This window comes from Dama dama, chromosome 22 (assembly GCF_033118175.1).
Source record: "Dama dama isolate Ldn47 chromosome 22, ASM3311817v1, whole genome shotgun sequence".
Classification (NCBI taxonomy): Eukaryota; Metazoa; Chordata; class Mammalia; order Artiodactyla; family Cervidae; genus Dama; species Dama dama.
This window is the reverse complement of record NC_083702.1, coordinates 3602794-3622320: the sequence shown is the minus strand read 5'-3', so window position 1 is coordinate 3622320 and position 19527 is coordinate 3602794. Positions and strand designations below refer to the sequence as shown.

The 19527-nt window shown below is 56.5% G+C and overlaps 1 protein-coding gene across 1 annotated transcript in view; it reads right to left on the bottom strand.

The window, feature by feature from the left end:
• The window catches only part of CELSR1 (cadherin EGF LAG seven-pass G-type receptor 1), a 162720-nt gene that overhangs the window by 102552 nt on the left and 40641 nt on the right, over positions 1–19527 (bottom strand). The window contains exon 2 of the mRNA XM_061125630.1: positions 7430–8068. Within this exon, the coding sequence (XP_060981613.1) occupies positions 7430–8068 (639 nt within the window). The remainder of the gene's footprint in view (positions 1–7429; positions 8069–19527) is intronic.

Sequence of the window (19527 nt, the reverse complement as noted above, 5' to 3'; positions counted from 1 at the left end):
TGGGTTGCCATTTCCTTCTCCAGGGGATGATCAAGTTAAAGTGAGATTATACTGGATTGGTGGAGGCCCTGGTCTCATGACTCAGTTCAATTCAGTTTAGTCACTCAGTCATGTCCGACTCTGCGACCCTGTGGACCGTAGCATGCCAGGCTTCCCTGCGTATCACCAACTCCCAGAGTGCTCAAACTCATGTCCATTGAGTTGGTGATGCCATCCAACCCTCTCATCCTCTGCTGCCCCCTTCTTTCCTGCCTTCAATCTTTGCCAGCAGCAGGGTCTTTTCCAATGAGTCACCTCTTCACATCAGGTGGCCAGAGTATTGGAGCTTCAGCTTCAGCATCAGTCCAATGACTGGTGTCCTTTTAAGATGAGGGAAATCCGGACATGGGGACAGAGCCCCCCAGGGTGGGGTGGGGGGAGGCCATATGAAGACAGAGATGGAGCAGTAAGCCAAGGATCACCTGGGCCACCAGAAGCTAAGAAGCGGCAGGAAGGACTGTCCCCCGGGGCAAGTCCCAGCCAACTCCTTGATTTTGGACTTCCAGCCTCCCCAGAAGGAATACATTTCTGTTACTTTAAACCACCCAGAGTGTGGCCCTGTGGCAGCAGGCCCGGGGTGCTAACAGGACCCCGAGGACCATCCTTCTCCCCAAAGACCGTCTGCCTGTGCGTGGACACCCCAACCGGTGAGGGGGACGCTAATGTTGTGTGCCAAAAGTCCGCGCTTTGGGGGAAAGAATTCCATGGAAGAGAAAAGAAGCGCTCTGGCCAAATTCATCCTCACGGCAATGCCTCGTATATGATTTTAATGGAAAACAAAGTCTCCCAGAAGTGCAATAATTCCCCAGCTTTACGATAACACACTTGAGAAATGCTGGCTATCCCCAACCAGGAAGCTGTAGATGCTACAAAGAGAGAAAACTGCAGTAATCCTGAGTATCTGGAAAGCACATCTTCCTAAGAAAGGATTCTGTCTCTGCTTTATTTGAGATTTTAATTATAGGCCAGGTAATGATTTTCATTTCGAATGATAATTAACTCTCGGGTTCAAGGACTAAATTCGACTTGACGGCGAACTCTTCCAAATGGTGCTTTAATCCGGTAAATGGCAATAAGTGCGGCAAACTTATTTCTCTGTGTCCCGTGAACGTCAGCCTGCAGGAGGACAGCGCAGCTCAGATCACGAAGCCTCTTCCGTCTAATAGGAGGGCACAGGGTCAGTGTGTCCCAGGAGCATGGAGATACCATTATGGTGGTGAGAGACATCAAGAGAAAACTCAGAGATGGGGTAAGGGTCATTTTTCACAGCAGAATCAGAGAGGCGCCAGAATTGATTTCAGTGTTTTCCCCATGAACAGAAAAGTTGATGCAATTTTTATATTAAAAGTTTCTTTGGCCTTGAACCTACACAAAATACCCTGGCCCTGGGGAGGACAGTCCAGGCCCCCAGCCTGGGGGAGGTCACCCTGGAGGACAGTCCAAGTCCCCAGCCCAGGGGAGGTCACCCTGGGAGACAGTCCAGGTCCCCAACTCGGGGCAGGTCACCCTGAGGGACAGTCTGGGGAGTCCCAGAAGGGCCCCCCACAGGACAACTGCGACGTCCCACCCCGGGGTAGTTAGCACAAAGCTCAAACCCAGCACCACTGAGACTCTCCTAAGTGGCCCCTGACCCTCTGATCCCCAATCCAGGCTACACCCGCTGGGGCGCGCCCTTGACGACACAGCGTCCAGCAGCGTGGACATCGGGAGCCCAGGGAGAGCCTGGGCTTCATGCACAGAGCAGGACTATTCGTTGAGCCCTCTGAACCCAGACCAGCGGCCCGGGGTCTAAACACAGAGGCTCAGGGATAAAGAGGACCGTCCCCTCGTCCCCGACATGCAGGTGGCTGAGCGGCCCGGGAAAGCCCTCCTTCCCAGCTGACATCAAGGCTGCCGCCTGCTCAGGAATGCACCCCCCACCCCGGCCGATGTGGCCGTGACATAAGTCACCACCGCTGCATCCCATCCCGAGAGGATGCATGTGAGAGAGGAAGGGGCAGGGCTTCCCAGGCAGTGCTGGGCTGCGGTCAGGCGGGCACATGGCCAGGTGGGGACCCACCAGCAGGACGGAAGGGACGGAGCCGATGGAAGGAGAGCCCCGCCTGGGGGGGCGGCAGAGGCGGCTCTGAGCACACCACGGAGTCCTGGACTCCCAGGACGTCTTTTCAGGCCCAGGAGGAAGACCCGGCTCGTTAACCCCTCACCCCGCCGTCCTGCTCGGGCATTGATTACACGCCTACTGTACGCCTGCACCGTGCTGATGGACACTGATGCTGGACGCAGAGGGGAGGGGCGGTGCTGACATTCAGGAAGACCAGAGGGAACGCACACTCGAGGGCCAGCGCCCTGGTGAGAGGAGCCGGGCTTGCTTCTAGAAGGCGAGCAAGGGGCAGGGTGCTGGGCTGAGGTCAGCCTCCGAGGCTCTGTGGGAGGCTGAGGCTCCGCACCGATGGGACCCAGCACAAGTGGTCATGTGACCTGGGCACCCGCCCCCGCCCCGGGCACCCGTGAAGAGCAGATGGCAGGGGCAGGGGCGGGAGGCTTGGTTTCAGATTAAACATGAAGCACGGGGTTGGGCGGGGGCACCCACTGTGAGCCCTGAACAGGCTGAAATGAGAAGCGAGGTGGATCGGTGCTCAGGAAAGAGACCCCCAGGTCCGCCCACCCCCCACTGAGCTCTGAACTGGGTGTCCCTGATCCGGGTGACGGCTGTCCCCACCTCACGGGGTTGTGGCAGGCCTCCTGGAGCGGAGCCCGGGTGGGCGCAGTCTCCCCCACGGCAGCAAGGAGCGACTAGGCTGTTTAATTAGGGACACGACACGCCGAGGGGCAACAGGACCCAGGCTCAGAATCACAGCCCGAGGCTCGCCCTGGACCAGCCCAGACTCGAGTCCTCCTGGGTCGGAGGAGTTTGCCTCCCCCTGATGCTTTTGAACTGTGGCCCTGGAGGAGACTCTTGAGAGGCCCTTGGACTGCAAGGAGATCCAACCAGTCCATCCTAAAGGAGATCGGTCCTGAATATTCATTGAAAGGACTGATGTTGAAGCTGAAACTCCAATACTTTGGTCACCTGATATGATGAGCTGACTCATTAGTAAAGGCCCTGATGCTGGGAAAGACTGAAAGCGGGAGGAGAAGGTGACGACAGAGGATGAGATGGTTGGATGGCATCACCGAGTCAATGGACATGAGTTTGAGCGAGCTCCGGGAGTTGGTGATGGACAGGGAGGCCTGGCGTGCTGCAGTCCGTGGGGTCGCAAAGAACTGGACACGACTGAGAGACTGAACTGAACTGACCTCGAGAACAGGGGGACGCGGCGTGATTCTCCCACCGCCACTGCTCCGCGACCCTTCTGGCTTCACCCTTAGCACCCTGCACGCAGAAGGCACTTCTTAACAGATGTGGTGATGTCAATGAAGCAAGAAAAAGGACTCGGTAAACAGGTGAACCCGGCCGTCCCACCCTCGAGGGGTCCAGAGGGTGGAGAGCCTGAGCTCAGAAGCCAGAGTACCAGCTTCAAATCCTGCCTCAGCCTCACCCGGGTCTAGGACAGGGCCCGTCGCCACCACCAGGAACACTCCAGGGAGGACCATTCTCTGTGGGAGGTGCCCCATGCCCCGGAGTGTGCTGGGAGCACGCCTGGCTTCCAGCCACGGGCACCCCAACCCCCTAGGACAATCACACCGTCCTGGGATGTTGTCACGTGTCCCCTGGGGGCAGAATCTCCCCGCAGAGAACCGCTAGATGAGACACTTGCACCACGGGCTCTCCATTTATAGACCAGGGCCATGGAGCTGCTGGGAGGGTCAGGGTAACCGGGTAGACCCATCTGGAATGGGACACCACACTGAAGGGCCCACCAAGAACCATCTGCAGGTCGCCGCCCCCCTGAGGGTCGTGGAAATACGTGCCTCACGCCCCAAATGAGAGCAGATCAATCAACGCGCAAACAGAGGGAGTTTCCAGGGAGCTCGACAGTCACTGTTCCAGGAAGCCGGGAACGTCTCAGAACCTCCCCGGAGCAGAGGCAACACTCGGCTGGACCCCGAGGGCAGCAACGACAGAGACATGGCAGGTGTGGAGGAGAGAAGGCGGGAGGGATGGGCCACGTGCGTGGCGAGTTTAACCGAAACCCAAGTCAAAGCCACGCTGTTCACAGGCCGGCGCGGACAGGGACCACGACCAAGGAAACAGGCGTGCAAGCTCGCCAGGCTGAGCCTCGAAGCCTGCAGTCCTCTGCCCCCGTCCCCTCCAGAGCAGGGCCCCTGCAGACCCCAGCCAGGCCCCCACGCAGAGCTGTGAGAAGGAGAGATGCCTTCTCCCTACAAGGACACGGAGTCCTCGCTCCTGGGGCTTTGAAACTTCCTTGAGGCCAAAAGGGACGGAAGAAACACCAAGGAGCTGTCGGGGTATTTTTCCAGCATCAAATTCATGAGCTTTTCCTGAAATTAACGGATACCTTCCTTCACCCAGCTCATCTCCCGTCCGGCGACACAGGAAGCCAGGGTCCTCCGGCGGCCTTGGGCCCCTTTCAGCTTCCCACCCGCCAGGCCCGAGCTCGGCTTACCCGGGAGCCAGTAATAAAACGCTGGTGACGACAGCGCGGCTTTCACCAGGAATAAATGGGCTCAATTACCTCTTAGCAAGAGAGCAGGGCTTCAAAGGGAGAAAGGAAGAAAGAGAGGAAGGGGGACGGAGGAGGAGGAATCAGTCTGACTCAGCCTTATCTCGGCGGGAAATGCGTACGGCAACTCAGCACCAAGGACGTTCAGATGAGGCCCCTGCCCATCAGGCCCTTTCAGCGGCGATGACACACGGGGTCACTCCCGGGCATAATTTCTCTAGAAATGACTCTGGTGATGAAAACAGAACCTGAGAAGTCTGGAAGTCCTTCCCACCCAACAGGCTGATGCCTCTGTGGAGAGGATCCTGGGTCCCCGGGTCCCCAGCGCCTCTGCTTACCCTGCCCAGACGTGGCCCCAAGCTCACACCTGGCATTTCTGGGGCCCAGGTCTGTGGCTGTGGCTACAAAGCGATGCTGGTCTGCTCAACCAGGACAGACCACCCCCCGCACTGGCCAGCCTCAAGATGAAGCCGCCAGAGTCTGGGGGAGCTTGGGGTGTCCCCCACATGGCCCCCACCATCCTGTGTCTCCACCAGGGAGATGGCCGATTGCATGGCAACCTTGGGTGGCCACACCATTGGGCGGGGGCAGGTCTGATGCCTGCACCGGCCAGGCACACAGCAGGCACCCAACTACCGCTCGTTGAGTGACTGCTCGCTTGCTGACTCCCTGGAGGGCACCAGGCTCTGTCCCAGGGGCCCGGGGCCACGGCTTCTCCGCTGGAAGCAGGAGTCATTGTGGACGCACTCCCCATCCAGGCCGTGTGGTGGGGAGGGAGGCAGGGACACCCAGTTCTGTGGGAAGGCGGGGAACACGTCCCCGTTGTGCGGCGGGCTGACCATGGCTGGCACAACTGGGCGGGACTTTGAAACAGGCCGAGATGCCAGCTCAACGCTGTGGGGTGGGAGGGGGAGGAAGGGGTGGGCCCCCACCCGCGTGGCACGGCTCCTGGGCACGACAGCCCTGACGACTCAGGCGTGGGCTCGGGCCCCGGGGTGTCCTTTACCTTCCCTGCTCATCACTAGATCCCAGGGCAGCCAGGAATTGACGGTTAACAACTGGGAGACCACGGGGAAGAGATGGGCAGAGCCAGACGTGACGGATGGACAGACAGACACAGACAGCTGAGGGGAGCCACGGCGGGCAATCAAGCCTTTCTTGCTGCAGAGGTGCCAGTGGATTATAACCAGGCTGGGCTCAGACGCAGCAAGCCAGGGCGCACGCCAGCTCCCCAGGCTGCCAAACACCCCCTCCTCCAGCAGCGGCTCCTCCTCTTCAGGTGCAGAGCTCCACCTGCCCGCCTACCGCCCTCGGTGTCCCCACCCCAGGTTCACTCTCCTCCTGCTCCGGGAATACCTGCTAACACTGTAAGGCCCGGCCTAAGCGCCATCAGGCGTGCCGCGTCCCTCATGCGCAGAAACGGTTTCCCCACTGTTTACACCAAACACGTCCACCGAGGACACGGTCCACGGAAGACTCTCAAAGCCTCCCCCGGGCCGAGTCAGGTCCCACCTAACCTTTCCAGAAAGACAGACGGTCACCATCTGCCACAGAACACGTGTTTGTCGAATGGGCGACTGGAGACCACAGCAAGAGCATGTGTTTCTGGATTGCTTTCGGTGGGATTTTTGTATTTAAAAACAACCACCGGCTGCCTTTAGCAAGACTGATTTTGGTGACAAATCAATTTGCCTCAAGGGAAGTGTATCTTTGAGGCAGGGAAGATGAGTAATTTCTACAGCGACAATGAGGCATGAAGAGACCAACATCGTCTTTCCAGACCCAAACGATCAGTGGCTCACCATTTCTATCCCAGTTATGCTGTTTTACTTCTTAAAATATTTATTTATTTGTATCTTTACTGCAGCACATGGGACCTAGTTCCCTGACCAGGGATGGAACCTGGCTCCCAGCACTGGGAGCTCTGAGTCTTCCCCACTGGACCATCAGGAAAGTTCCTACGCCATTTCACTATAATCAGTTAAACTCGAAATCAGGAATGAACTACTTTAAATTCAAAGCCACTTTGGGACTTCCCTTGTGGTCCAGTGGTTAAGACCCTGCCTTCCAAGGCAGGGGATGTGTGGCTGGGGGATGGGGGGTGGGGAGCTAAGATCCTATGTGCCATGTGGCCAAAAATCAAAACATAAAACAGAAGCAATATTGTAACAAATTCAATAGAGACTAAAAATGGTCCACATCAAAAAAAATCTTAAAAAAATCGAAGCCACTTAAACAAAGCACATGTCATTTCATCCGGGTAGATTTTCAGCGGGCTCTGGTTGTACAATCTTCCTCCTACTGTCCTTCCAAAGAAAGTGAAAACTGAAAGTGAAGTCACTCACTCGTGTCTGACTCTTTGCAACCCCACGGACTGTAGCCCACCAGGCTCCTCCGTCCATGGGATTTTTCAGGCAAGAGTACCGGAGTGGGCCGCCATTTCCTTCTCCAGGGAGGATCTTTCCGACCCAGGGATGGAACCCATGTCTCCCGCATTGCAGGCAGATGCTTAAGAGGGTGGCTTAAATGGCACGAGGGTCAGTGGAGACCCTGGAGCTGTGGTCAGGAAGCAGAGCCAACACCCAGGGAGCCCAGGGTCCAGCCTTTGACCACGTCCCCGAGGAGGGGAGTGGACGGAGGAAACCGCCGGGCACGCTGACCTGTGAGCTGGAAGGCTGGTGTGACGCGCAGGCGACCGGGGCCTCCCCGCGCCCCGGGGCCTCCCCACGCCCCGAGCCCTCCCGGGGAGAAGTGGGAGGCCCTACCTGTGAAGTCCTCCTGACACTGGCAGGTGTAGCCGCCCTCGCGGCTGCGGCAGCGGCCGTGGGCGCCGCAGGGGCTGGAGTAGCACAGGTCGATCTCGGTCTCACAGTAGTCGCCGGTGAAGCCGGGCGGGCAGCGGCACCGCAGCCCGTTGACGGGGTGGATGGGCCGGAAGAGCACAGTGGGCGAGCTGATGAAGGGCGCCGAGCTGTCGAACTTCAGCACTGACACGCACTTCATGTAGTTCTCGCATGGCTCCCGCAGGCAGATGTTGTCGTCGAAGGGCAGCACGCGCTGCGTGGACACGGCCGTCAGCAGCGTCCGGTTCAGGTAGATCTGCTCCTGCAGGTCCTCCGACGGGAAGAACTTGTCCCGGACGCCGCCGGGCAGCAAGGCCGAGAAGGTCACGTTCAGGATGTTGGAGCTCACGTCCGTGTCGTTCTGGATGTTGAAGACGAAGACGGCGTCCCTGGTGGTGGACAGCACGGCGGCCACGCCCTCCACGAAGCGCGAGAGCAGCGGGGACAGGAAGCGCTCCTGCGACATGTCCTCCAGGCGCACGGTGATGCTGTTGGTCAGCATGTCGTCCGTGATGACCGTGACCCGCAGGGTGCAGAGCGCCGCCACGCTGTGGATGCCGTCTGTGAGGCACAAGGGAAGGGGGTCATTCAGCAGCCTGCCTGCCAAGTCCCCTCTCCCCGCACCAGCGGGAACAGCACCCCCGAGCCCCAGGCCCCTCCCCCCTCGTGACCACAACCTTGACCCCGCACCCCAGGGCCCGCTTCCTTCCCCCCACACTTAGCTTCTGAAAGCACCGCTCCCATCACGCCCATCAAGCTCAGAAGCCCCCGGTGGAACCCGCCCCCCGCCCCCAGCTCATCGGGGCATCTCAACGCTCAGCACACAACCCAGTCCTCACTGCCTGAGACTCCAGCCTCACACGCTTTCCTCCAGACATGGGGGCGGGGGTGACGCTGAGACCCTGTTCTCCCTCCTCTGCACCTGCTCCAGCTGCCCACCCACCCGCAGCCCAGCTCAGAGCCCACGGTGTCCAGCACGGTCCCCGCCTTGACCTCTGCTATGCTGACGGCCGCTCTCCTCCTAGCTGTGTCCTGCTCATCTAAACACCCGTGCATGCTCAATCGCTTCAGCCGAGTCTGACTCTTTGTGACCCCGTGGACTGCAGCTCGCCAGGCTCCTCCGTCCATGGGATTCTCCAGGCAGGAATACTGGAGCGGGTTGCCATGCCCCGCTCCAGGGGATCTTCTCCACCCAGGGAATGAACCCGCGTCTCTTACGTCTCCTGCATTGGCAGGCGAGTTCTTTTCCATGGGCGCCACCGGGGAAGCCCAGCATCCAGGAGAAGCTCACCACGTGTTGCTTTAGGAAGACACACAGGAGAACATGGCCTCTCAGCCAACACAAGTGACCAGCTCGTGAGAGAAGGTCCTCAGACATGGCGGCCAGAAACGGCGGAGTGTTCAGGTCACCAGGCTGAGCAACACCACAGGTTCTGAGCCCAGAACCAGACGGGCTGTCCAGCAGCCGCCCCAGGGACGTGCTCTGGCCACGCTGGCCACAGGGCGGCTCCGTCACCTCCAGGGCGGCCCTGAGGTGCAGCCGCAATGCTCAGGGACCTTCATCTGCTCCAGTCCACCCCCCACACCACGTGCTCCAGGGCCCGAGAAACACCTGGCCAAGTTCTCATCCCTGTGACTCAGCTTGGCTCTGTGTCCTGGCAGCCCAAACGGATGTCCTGCAATGTGGGTGCAGCCTGTGCCCTCCGTGAGCGGCCCCACCCCGGTTCCCTGGGCACCTGGGCAAGCTCTGAGCCTCCAGCAGGCCCCACCCTCCCAGAGCTGGAGCTGGGCTGTGCCCCCAGACAATCAGGGGCCAGGGACCACCTTCCGGCCTGAGTCCAGGAAGCCTCAGGACCCCCAAGAGGACGCGGTCAGGCCACAAGCCCTGGAGGCCACCTTGTCCCTTTGGACCCGGCACAGTCACCATCACACACAACTTGCGGGGAGCCCTCAGCAGGACAGACGGGCGGGCAACGTATGGGAACTTCTGCATCTGGGACGGATTTCCTCAGACATCCAGGAGCCAGAAGCAGCTTTTGGGGAACCCTGAGTCACAAAACCTGTCCAGACAGCGGAGAAACGCAACCGCTGCAGAAGTCACAACACGTTCGGGTGCAAACCTGAGATTCCCAGAGATTCTAAGAGAACCTGGCATTACCCCACTTGACAGGTGAGAAAAACTGAGACCCTGGGAAGCCAAGTCTCACGCCTGAGAACTCAGGCTTGGTGGAGGGGGCCCCCGGCTTCCCCCCAGTAATAATACCCATCGCCTAGTAGGTCAGGCACTAACCAGATGACGGCTCCATCTGGTCCTCATGATAACCTGGAAAGGCTGACTTTTTTTTTCCCTTTTTGGCCGTGCAGCTCTGCTTTTGGGATCTTAGTTCCCTGACCGGGGATTGAACCCAGGCTGTCGGCAGCAGAAGCATGGAGTCCTAACCACTGGACCACCAGGGAACTCTCTGGAAGGGCCGAATTTGAAAGAGGACATGGCACATAGACCTCAGCGTAGGGAGGGCGGCCACCCCGCAGGGCTGGTGTAAAACCCAGAGGTGGGCGAGGTGGGGGCTCGGCTCTGTCCCCGGCTTCCTGGGAGCACAGAGAGCAGACGGCGGACGCCGGGACCCTGCCTGCGGCTCTCAGACTGAGGGCGGAGGGCACCGAGTCTTCATTGTAGCATTCGGGACCTTTTAGCAGTGGCGTCCGGGATCTAGTTTCTGACCAGGGATCGAACACCAGGCCCCCTGCATCGGAAGAATGGAGTCTTAGCCAAGGGACCACCAGGGAAGCCTCCACGTACCCCATCTTATGGTCCTACATGGCCCATGCTTGCCACCCTCCCTTGTCTTAGAGACGCCCCCCCCCCCGCCCCAGGGCCCTCGCACGCTGCATCTTCTGCCTGGAACACGGCATCCTTGCCGCTGGTGGCTGCCCGCTGGGCCACCTAGGACTCAGCGGCATGACCCCCATCAGAGGGGCCTCCCACGTCCCCCCACTCACACTCTGCCACACCCCCACTTCTATTTCCGCACAGGAGCGGCCGCAGCCGGATTTTATTTGCTCACGTCCATCTTTCCCCCAGTGAAGTCGAGAGGACCAAGAACTTGCAGGTCTTGTTTCTGCTGCACCTGTCACTTCTGCAGCAGTCCCCGGCACTCAGAGGCTGCTGGATAAACATTCGGGGGGAGGGGGCAGGGGGCAGGGAGGGGGAAGGGAAGAAGCCCTTTTCCAGCGGCACCTCTCTAACCCCAAGATTGACATCGGCACAAACAGCATCAGAGACTTCATTTTTCCATCCAAGCTACTTTTCTGCGGATATTTCTTTTCTCTCTCTCTCTTTTTTTTGCAAAGGCCCATTGTACTAATATGAGACATAAGATATTGTTTCCCGGTAACACTTTGTTATGAAACATCCTTTTAATCTTAAACCACACACAGATGTGTTCTGGGTCCAAGATTCTAGGGTCATGCTGGTTTTAAGCTCAAAAGCTCAGGCCATCTGGGCAGCCATCTAGGCTATCCCACCCTCTTCCTCCCAGGGGTCCAGGGCTCGGACCCTCCCACAGGGAGCCCAGGAGGTCAGAGCACGGAGGAACGTCCAGGAACAAAGAGCCAGGTTATGACCAGAAAACAACACTGAATATTAACTCACGTCAAATGTGCTGGAAAGTAAAATATGCACCTTACTGTTAATCTTACCATTAATTTATTTCAAGACCATGGGCCATCCTGGACAACCAGGTCCTCAAGACAATGAATTTGCTCTGAGCTTACATCATCGGGGTTGGATTTCTGAGTCTCCAGGAGCACAAACCTAACTGCCCATCAACAGGGAGCCACGAAATAAAAGGATGGCTGTCCTCACTGTGCGGCTCAGCTCAGCGAAACCCACGCGGTGACAAACCCTTCCACCGGCGTCACGGCAGACCCAGACAACATGAAGTTAGGGGGGAAGGTAAGGCACTCCTCACACAACACATGTTTACACGCAAGTCCAGGGAGCCACTAGCATGGAGAGCAAAAACTTCAGTGCTGACAGTGATTCTGTCTGGGTTGCTGAATTTGTTTTTAAATCAAAAAAGTTTTTAATTTGTTTTTAAATTTTAAGTAAAACTTTAAAAAAAATAAATAAATAAATTTTAAGTAAAACTTTTATTATAGAGTAGCTTTCGTTTACAGAAAAATTGCGAGGACAGTGCAGAGAGGTTCTGTATACCTAGCACCCAGCTTCCTGTTGCTCAGGTGCTAAGTCGTGTCCAACTCTTTGCGACCCCATGGACTGCAGCACGCCAGGCCTCCCTGTCCATCACCAACTCCTGGAGCTTGCTCAAACTCGTGTCCATCGAGTCGGTGATTCCATCCAGCCCTCTCATCCTCTGTCATCTCCTTCTCCTCCCGCCTTCAATCTGTCCCAGCATCAGGGTCTTTTCTACTGAGTCAGCTCTTCGCATCACGTGGCCAAAGTACTGGAGCTTCAGCTTCAGGGTCAGTCCTTCCAGTGACTATTCAGGACCCAGTTACTCCCACAATTAACTCTGTTATCAGATCGGTGTGGGGTGTGTGTCTGAAAGAAGCGACACCCGCCTCTCCTCTCGTTGTTTCACCTCCTGTCCGCTCTGGGTCCCAGGACGCACAAGATGCGTGGGAGTCCCATCCCCTCGCTCCTCCGGCTGTGACGGCTTCTCAGACTTTCCTTGTTTGGATGATCTTGACTGTTTGCAGAAGCTCTGGTCAGGAATGTTGCTGACGTTCAGGGGCTTTTCACCTTCTCCTGCCTGAGCATCCGTCCGGTTGATCACTTAGAAGCCTGTTTCATCTGGGAGAACAGGGAGCTTCCCCGGGACTCCCCTGGCCTGAGCTGCAGGCACTTCATCCGCGGCTGCACACGGCGCCGGAACCAGAGCCTCCAAGCCGGGAGGGCGCAGGCCTTTCCGTAGCTCAGCCGGGTCCCCTCGCGGTCCCCGAGTCACAGAGGAAAAGAGACAGAGGAGATGGGACTGCGGGGCCGTGGGCACCCACCAGCGGGCACCGCCCACAAAACCCCAGACACTGCAGGCGAGGGGGCCTCGCAGGTCTTCGTGGAGGGCGGGGCCCATCCAGGAGCCCGCGCTGGTCACGGGGCAGCCGTCGTCCAGCGTCTCGTCCCTGGGCTTCCTCAGCCCTGCGCGTCTCAGCAGAGCCGGGGGCTCTCAGCGGGCAGGGGACGGAGCTGGGTTGGCGAAGACGAGACAGGAGGGCCCCGGGAGGCTGGGGCGGGGGTCAGACGGTGGAGGACAGCCGCCTTCCCAGCACAGAGTGCGGAGAAAGCAGGAGGGCCCGGATGGCCGCGGCCTCGGGACACAGGCATGGTGGGAAGGCCTGTCCGCAGCCTGGGGCTCAGAAAACACCGACCCTCTCGGCGTGGAGGCCGGAAGTCCAAGGTCACGGGTCAGCTGCGTTGGTTCCGCCCGGGGGCTCAGAGGGACGACCCGGCCCTTGGTGCTGTCCTGGCGTCCAGTGCCGGCAGTCCTCAGCCCGCAGACCTTCTCTGCCTCACATCATGTGGTGGGCCGTGTGTCCAGACTCCCCTCTAAAAGGGACACCATTTGCTGGACTGGGACCCACCCGCGTCCAGGAGGACCTGCTGAGCGTGCTCAGCTTCATCACACCCGCGCAGGTCCAGCTACATCACCAGACCATCGGGTGAGTCCAACACGCCCAACACTCATCAGGAAACGCACGGCCTCACGAAGCACGAGGATCGGGGAGACCTCACAGAGGAGGGGGTCCCGGCACGGGTACGCGACGGATGAACCTGGGGACAGAGCGCCAGGCCAGAGGAGCCAGACACGAAAGCCGTGTGAGCCCAGGGACACGGGGCGTCCGAGCGGTCAAGTTCACGAGACAGAGCAGACGGTACGTGTCGGGGCTGGGGGAGGGGCCGGCCTTTAAGGCGGACTGAGTCTCAGCTGTGCAAGATGAACACGTCCTGGAGACGGACGGGTTGATGGTCACACAGCAGGGTGAGTGGACTTAATGCCATGGACCTGTACACAGAAAAACGGTTAAATGACAACCTTTATGTTACACAAATTTTACAGTTTAAATAAGAAAGATGAATACATAAAGAAACAGGGAGGATGAAGAAATAAATGAAGAAACAGCCAAGATCCTAAAACTTCCTTCTCCTGTCACTCCCACTTTTATTATTTACTGCAAAACTTCCTGATACGGGATAACTTCGACTCAGAGACGCCCTCCCCTAATTTCATGTGTGAAACGAAGCTCCTGTCCCAAGGTCGAATTCAGCATCCACAATATCGAGTTATCCCATGAGAAACAGCTCATCGTGTCCATGCTGGACAGAACCTTCTGGAAGACTGAAGTCGTACCAGGCCCCACCACCTCCAGGAAGGCTTGCTCACAGCTCCCAGCGGCCACTCTGACACCGGGTTACAGAAGCTGTGAGCTGAGACGCATTCTTGTCAAGATAAGCACTTTCACCTAAGAGTCAAGGATTGGTTCCTCAGAAAGTTAAACAAGTAATTGACACCTGACCCCGAGTCCCACTCCAAGGTGAAATGTAAAATAATTGAAAACATATATCCACACAAAATGTTGTACATGAATCCTTGGCACAGCCGATGACGATTCACAAGAGCCAGGAAGTGGAAACCCACGTGCCCATGGACTGATGCATTCTATCTAAACAAGATGTGGTCCAAAAAAAAACACTGAAAACTAGACGTGGTCCATCCATACGACGAACTATCAGTCAGACGCGGAGGGACGTGAAGAATTGACAACCTCAGAAACACGCTCAGTGAAGGAAGCCCGTCTCAGAAGCACACACTGTACAATTTCACATGCATGAACTGGCCAGAACACATAAATCCGTAATAACAGGAACCAAGCGGGGAGCCGCCAGGGACGGGTGTGGGGCCTGCTGGGGGGCGTGGGTGTCCCTGGGGTGATGGAAACGTCTGGGGACTAGACAGAGGGGTGGCTGCACAACACCCTGAACGCACCAAATGCCACTGAGCTGCCCGCTTTGAATCGGCTCATGCTATGACGTGATGTGAATGCCACCTCAATAATTAAAAAGGAACAAAGGAGTTAAGGGTTCGCCCTATAAAGATTAGTTTTATCTTGCATGAGCTTATCCAAAAGGGAAGAAAATGTTTTAAAAGGCATCGTGGTGCTTCCCTTGCAGTCCAGTGGGTTAGGACTCTATGCTTCCCCGGGGCACAGGTTCGATCCCCGGTCAGGGAACTAAGATCTGGCAAGCAGTGCAGCCAGAAAAAGGAAAAGGCACTGTGAGAAGGATTTCCTCAAAACTAAGTGATGAGCTGAGTTACAGGAGACGAGCCGAGAGTGGGGAGCAGAAGGCCTCTGACAGAGCCGGGAGCCCCCTTCCGACCCAGCGTGATGGTGGAAACGCGGAGTTACGGCTCAGGTGGGGCTGCAGCCAGGCCGGCTGTTTACACTGTCAACGGAACATTGTGAAAGACACCAGCGCACACCCTCCGTGAAAACACAGCGGCCGGCCCGGCTCCGATGGGATCGTGGAGCGTTTCCGTCAGGGACCCGCGTGGCTCCTGGGTTTTATTTCCAGCACTGGCTGAACAATGCGTAGCCTCGCTGGCCGGACAGGAAGCCAGCAGTCAGACCTTCCCACACTCCTCGCTGGGGACACGCCTGGTGATCACCAGGCCGACCCAGAGGCTGTGTTAGGTTTTGGGGGAGAAAGGCAGTGATGCAGAGCCTTCAGCATCCGGCTGGGCCCCCGCACCGTGGGCAGCGGCGTGGACACTCAGGGCTGGGGCGGACAACGTGAGGCTGGGGGCCGGCCCGGGCACTAGAGGATGCGAAGCAGCACTCCGAGGCCAGGTGGTCAGCCCCCTGAGCCGCCCCAACCACAAGCGTCTCCAGACCTCTTCAGACGTCCACTGGGGGCAGAATCACACCTAGGTGACAGCCCGGCTCTAGGAAACCACACGGAGGTTTCTGGATTCTTCTTCTGGCCTGAGACTGTTGGTGAGACCTGGGAATTGGGCGTCAGGCAGGACGGCCCAGGGGCTCCATGCCTCCAGCAGCACAGTGGGGCTTCCCTCCACCGTCAGGGCCAACCCGTCGCCTCGCTCTTCCCTGCCAGAGCCAGAAAGGTCACTCTTCTGTCCCTTCCTAGGAAAACGGGCAAAGCTCCCTACGACAAGGACTTAGGTTCAGATGGATTTCAAAGAACTAGTGGCTCAAATGCATTCGTTTTTATAGCTGAGTAACATTTCATTGTGTATATGTACCACAACTTCCTTATTCATCGGTTGATGGACATCTAGGTTGCTTCCGTGTCCTGGCTATTGTAAATAGGGCTGCAAGCCATGTTGGGGTACACGTGTCTTTTTCAATTCTGGTTTTCTGCAGTGTATATGCAGTTGCAGGGCAGCAAATGAGACAGACATTTTAGACACAGTGGGGGAAGGAGAGGGTGGGATGATTTGGAAGAATAGCGTTGAAACACACAAATTACCACATGTAGAACAGATCGCCCGTGGGAGCTCGACGTATGACGCGGGGAACCCAAAGCCAGTGCTCTGTGACAACCTGGGGGCTGGGGTGGAGATGGAGAGGGGAGGGGGACACATGTATACCTAATGCCGATTCACGCTGATATACGGCAAAAACCGTGAGAGTATTGTAAAGTAATTATCTAATTTTTAAAAACTGGGGGGAGAAAAAGAACTAGTGAGTGCCCTGCCCTGCCTGGCTCCGAGCTGAGTGACGGCCTCCAGGGTGGTCAGGGTGACACGGCCGGGCACCTGCCGAGGGCCACTCACATGTCCCGCCGCCCCAGGCAGGTCCAGGAGCGGCTGTCAGCCCGACTGCTGGGGGCAGCAAAGAAGAGACTGTTAATGAACGCACAAACACAGCCCCACCCGGCCTGCGGGCTGCTGAGCCTGGGGGCGCTGCCGGGCCTCTTCAGTCACTGCAGCTCGCGAGCCGCCCACAGGAGGTCCAAAGAAGCAGGAGACCCAGGCAGCCTCTGGGCAGGAGACGTGGACCCTGGTGGCGACCCGAGGGGACAGGAAGGGGAGGACCTCCTGCTGTTACTTGGCATGCGTGTAAATCTTGGTCTGTGGCTTTGCGTGGTGGGCAAAATAACGCTCCACCTCCCCAAATGAGGCCCAGTCCTGAGGCCCGGAACCCCTGAGCGTGTCATGCCACGTGGCGAAGGGTCAGGCTGCTGGTAGGCTGACCTTGAAACAGGGAGACCATCCAGGTGGGCCCAGTGTGACCACGGGGTCCTGAGAAGTGGAGGAGAAGACAGAGAAAGAGGCGGGCCACAGGGATGCCACACTGCTGCGGCACAGACGGCATGGGGGCCACGAGCCCGGGGTGGGGGCACCTCTGGCTGCTGGAGGAGCCGGGAGGAGAGTCCCCCCCAGAGCGTCTAGAAGGGGCGCAGCCTGCCACAACCCGGTTTCTCCCCAGTGAGACTGTGCTGGACGCCTAACCCAGCGAACTGAGCGAGGATGGATGCGGGTCGCCTCCAGCCACCACGCTTGTGGTCGCTTGTTACAGCAGCCGTGGAAGATCCCGTCCTGTGAGGCTACCACCTTGACACCAGCATCAGACGAGGACAGGGCTTCCCTGGCTCAGAGGTTAAGAATCCTCCTGCCAACGCAGGACACAGGAGCGCGAGCCCTGGTCCAGGGGGACCCTCTGAGCCGGGGAGCAACTAAGGCGGCCAACCGCCAACTCCTGAGCCTGCGCTCTAGAGCCTGGGGGCTGCACCTACTGAGCCCGCACACCTGGAGCCTGTGCCCCTCGACGAGACGCCCCCGCAAGGAGAAGCCCGTCACTGCAACGGGAGAAGAGCCCCGGTGCTCCACAAGCAGAGAAAAGCAACGAAGACCCAGCACAGCCAAAGATAAATAAATAAAACTAAAAAAGAGAGAAATCAGACAAGGAGAGCACAAGGAAGAAAAAGTACAGGCCACGTCGCTCACGAATATAAATGCAACAATTCTTTAAAAAGGAAAACGAAAACTAATAACGTATTAAAAATAAAACAGAAAATGAAACCTAATAATGTATTAAAAATAAAACAGAAAATGAAATCTAGTAGTTATTAAAAATAAAACAATGTATCCAAACCAAGTTGGATTTATCTTAAGAATTTAACATTTGAAGATGTCTTAACATAACACCACACTTTTTTATAAAAACTATATTTGCCTCTCAAAAAATAGAGGAAAAGATTCAGTGAAATACTGCAATGACTCCTCACAAAGATGCTATCAAACAACGGAGAGACGGATGCTTCCTTCAAATGATAAAAACACAACAGCAAACATCACACTCAACAGAGGCGCCCACGACGTCCACTTCCAAGTCGTACTGGAGGTCTAGTCAGCGCCGTGCGAATGGGTGAGTGAGTGAAGATATCACATCATGACTCACAGATCATATGACGAACGACACAGAGAGCTCCACAGGCCCTGCAAGTGACTTGTCAGGATGCGCCGGAGCACACGGCAAGGTAGCTAAAGAGTGAGACAGGAAAATCTGGACTTCCCTGGTGGTCCAGCAGTTAAGACTCTGCACGTCCAGTACAGGGGGTGTGGGTTCAATCCGTGGTTGGGGAACTAAGATCGGGCATGCCATGTGGTGCGGTCAAAATTTAAAAAAAAAAAAATTTTTTTTTTAATCTCAGAGGATGCCTAAAAAAAGGAAAAAAATCTAGCACATTTCCTATACTAAAACACAAGTCTCATAAAACACAATGTTTAAAACATCATTTTAAAACATCATTTACAATAGAGCAAACATAGACTGCACTTAAGAACTGACCTAACAAAAGATATAAAAGCCCTTTATAAACAAAAAGAATAAATAAAAAGATAAACTACTCTTGGCAGAAACAAAGATGATCCAACCACATTCGTTGATAGGAAAAGCCAGCATGGACAGGGTAGCCCTTCGCTTCCAACTGACATAAGAATCACTGCCGTATCTGTCAAGTCCCGAAAGGGTCCCTCCCAGAACTGGCAAGACAGTCTGTAATCCACAGGGAAGACAGACAGACCAGCACAGCCAGGCAGGCTGAGGGGGCAGCCTGCAGGAGACGGGAGTGCTCCTCGGAGTCTGGTAACTGGAGGGGACTGACACGGAGGAACCTACAGCCAGGACAGAAACCAGAATCAGACCCACGAGTACGGGAAAACAGCATGTGACGAGCTGCCGCTGGGAGACGGGAACATTCCACGGCGGGCCCGAGACCATCTATCTGCATCATCGTTCAGTCACCAAGTCATGTCCAACTTGAGACCCCATGGGCTGCAGACCGCCAGGCTCCTCTGTCCTTGAAATTTTCCAAGCAAAAAACACTGGAGTAGGTTGCCATTTCCTTCTTTAGGGGATCTTCCAGACCCAGGAATCAAACCCGTATTTCCTGTGTCTCCAGACTCGGCAGGCAGATTCTTTACCTGCTGACTCACCAGGGAAACCTAGACCAAATGACACTGGATCCCTATCTCACACTGAACACAGAAAAGCAATTCCAGGGAATTAAGGACGGTAGTGTGAAAGGGAAAACCTGTTTCAAAAGGAATTGTACAGAACTACTGTTTATGATCTGAGGCAGATAAGGGTTTCCTAAGATACAAATCATGATCTTAAAGGGAAAAAGTGTATCATTTTGATATTAACTAGAAGAACTTTACAAAGAATGCGATTTTAAAAATTAATGACGAGACAAGCCACAAAATGGAAGATATCTGGCCCTAAAACAAATCTAAAGATGCCTGACATCACTAGCAATCTGAGAAATGTAAATCCAAACCACAGTGAGATACCAGTTTATACCTACCAGACTGGCAAAAGTGAAGGAGCCAGACTCCCACAAGTGATGGCAGGCCCATACGAGGGAAGAACGGCTGCTCGTTGCTGGTGGAAAGCGAACCGGTCCAATCACTCTGCAAAGCCCTGGACTCACCTAAACCCTTGGGCCCGACATGGAGCAACCTCCAGGGGAGTCA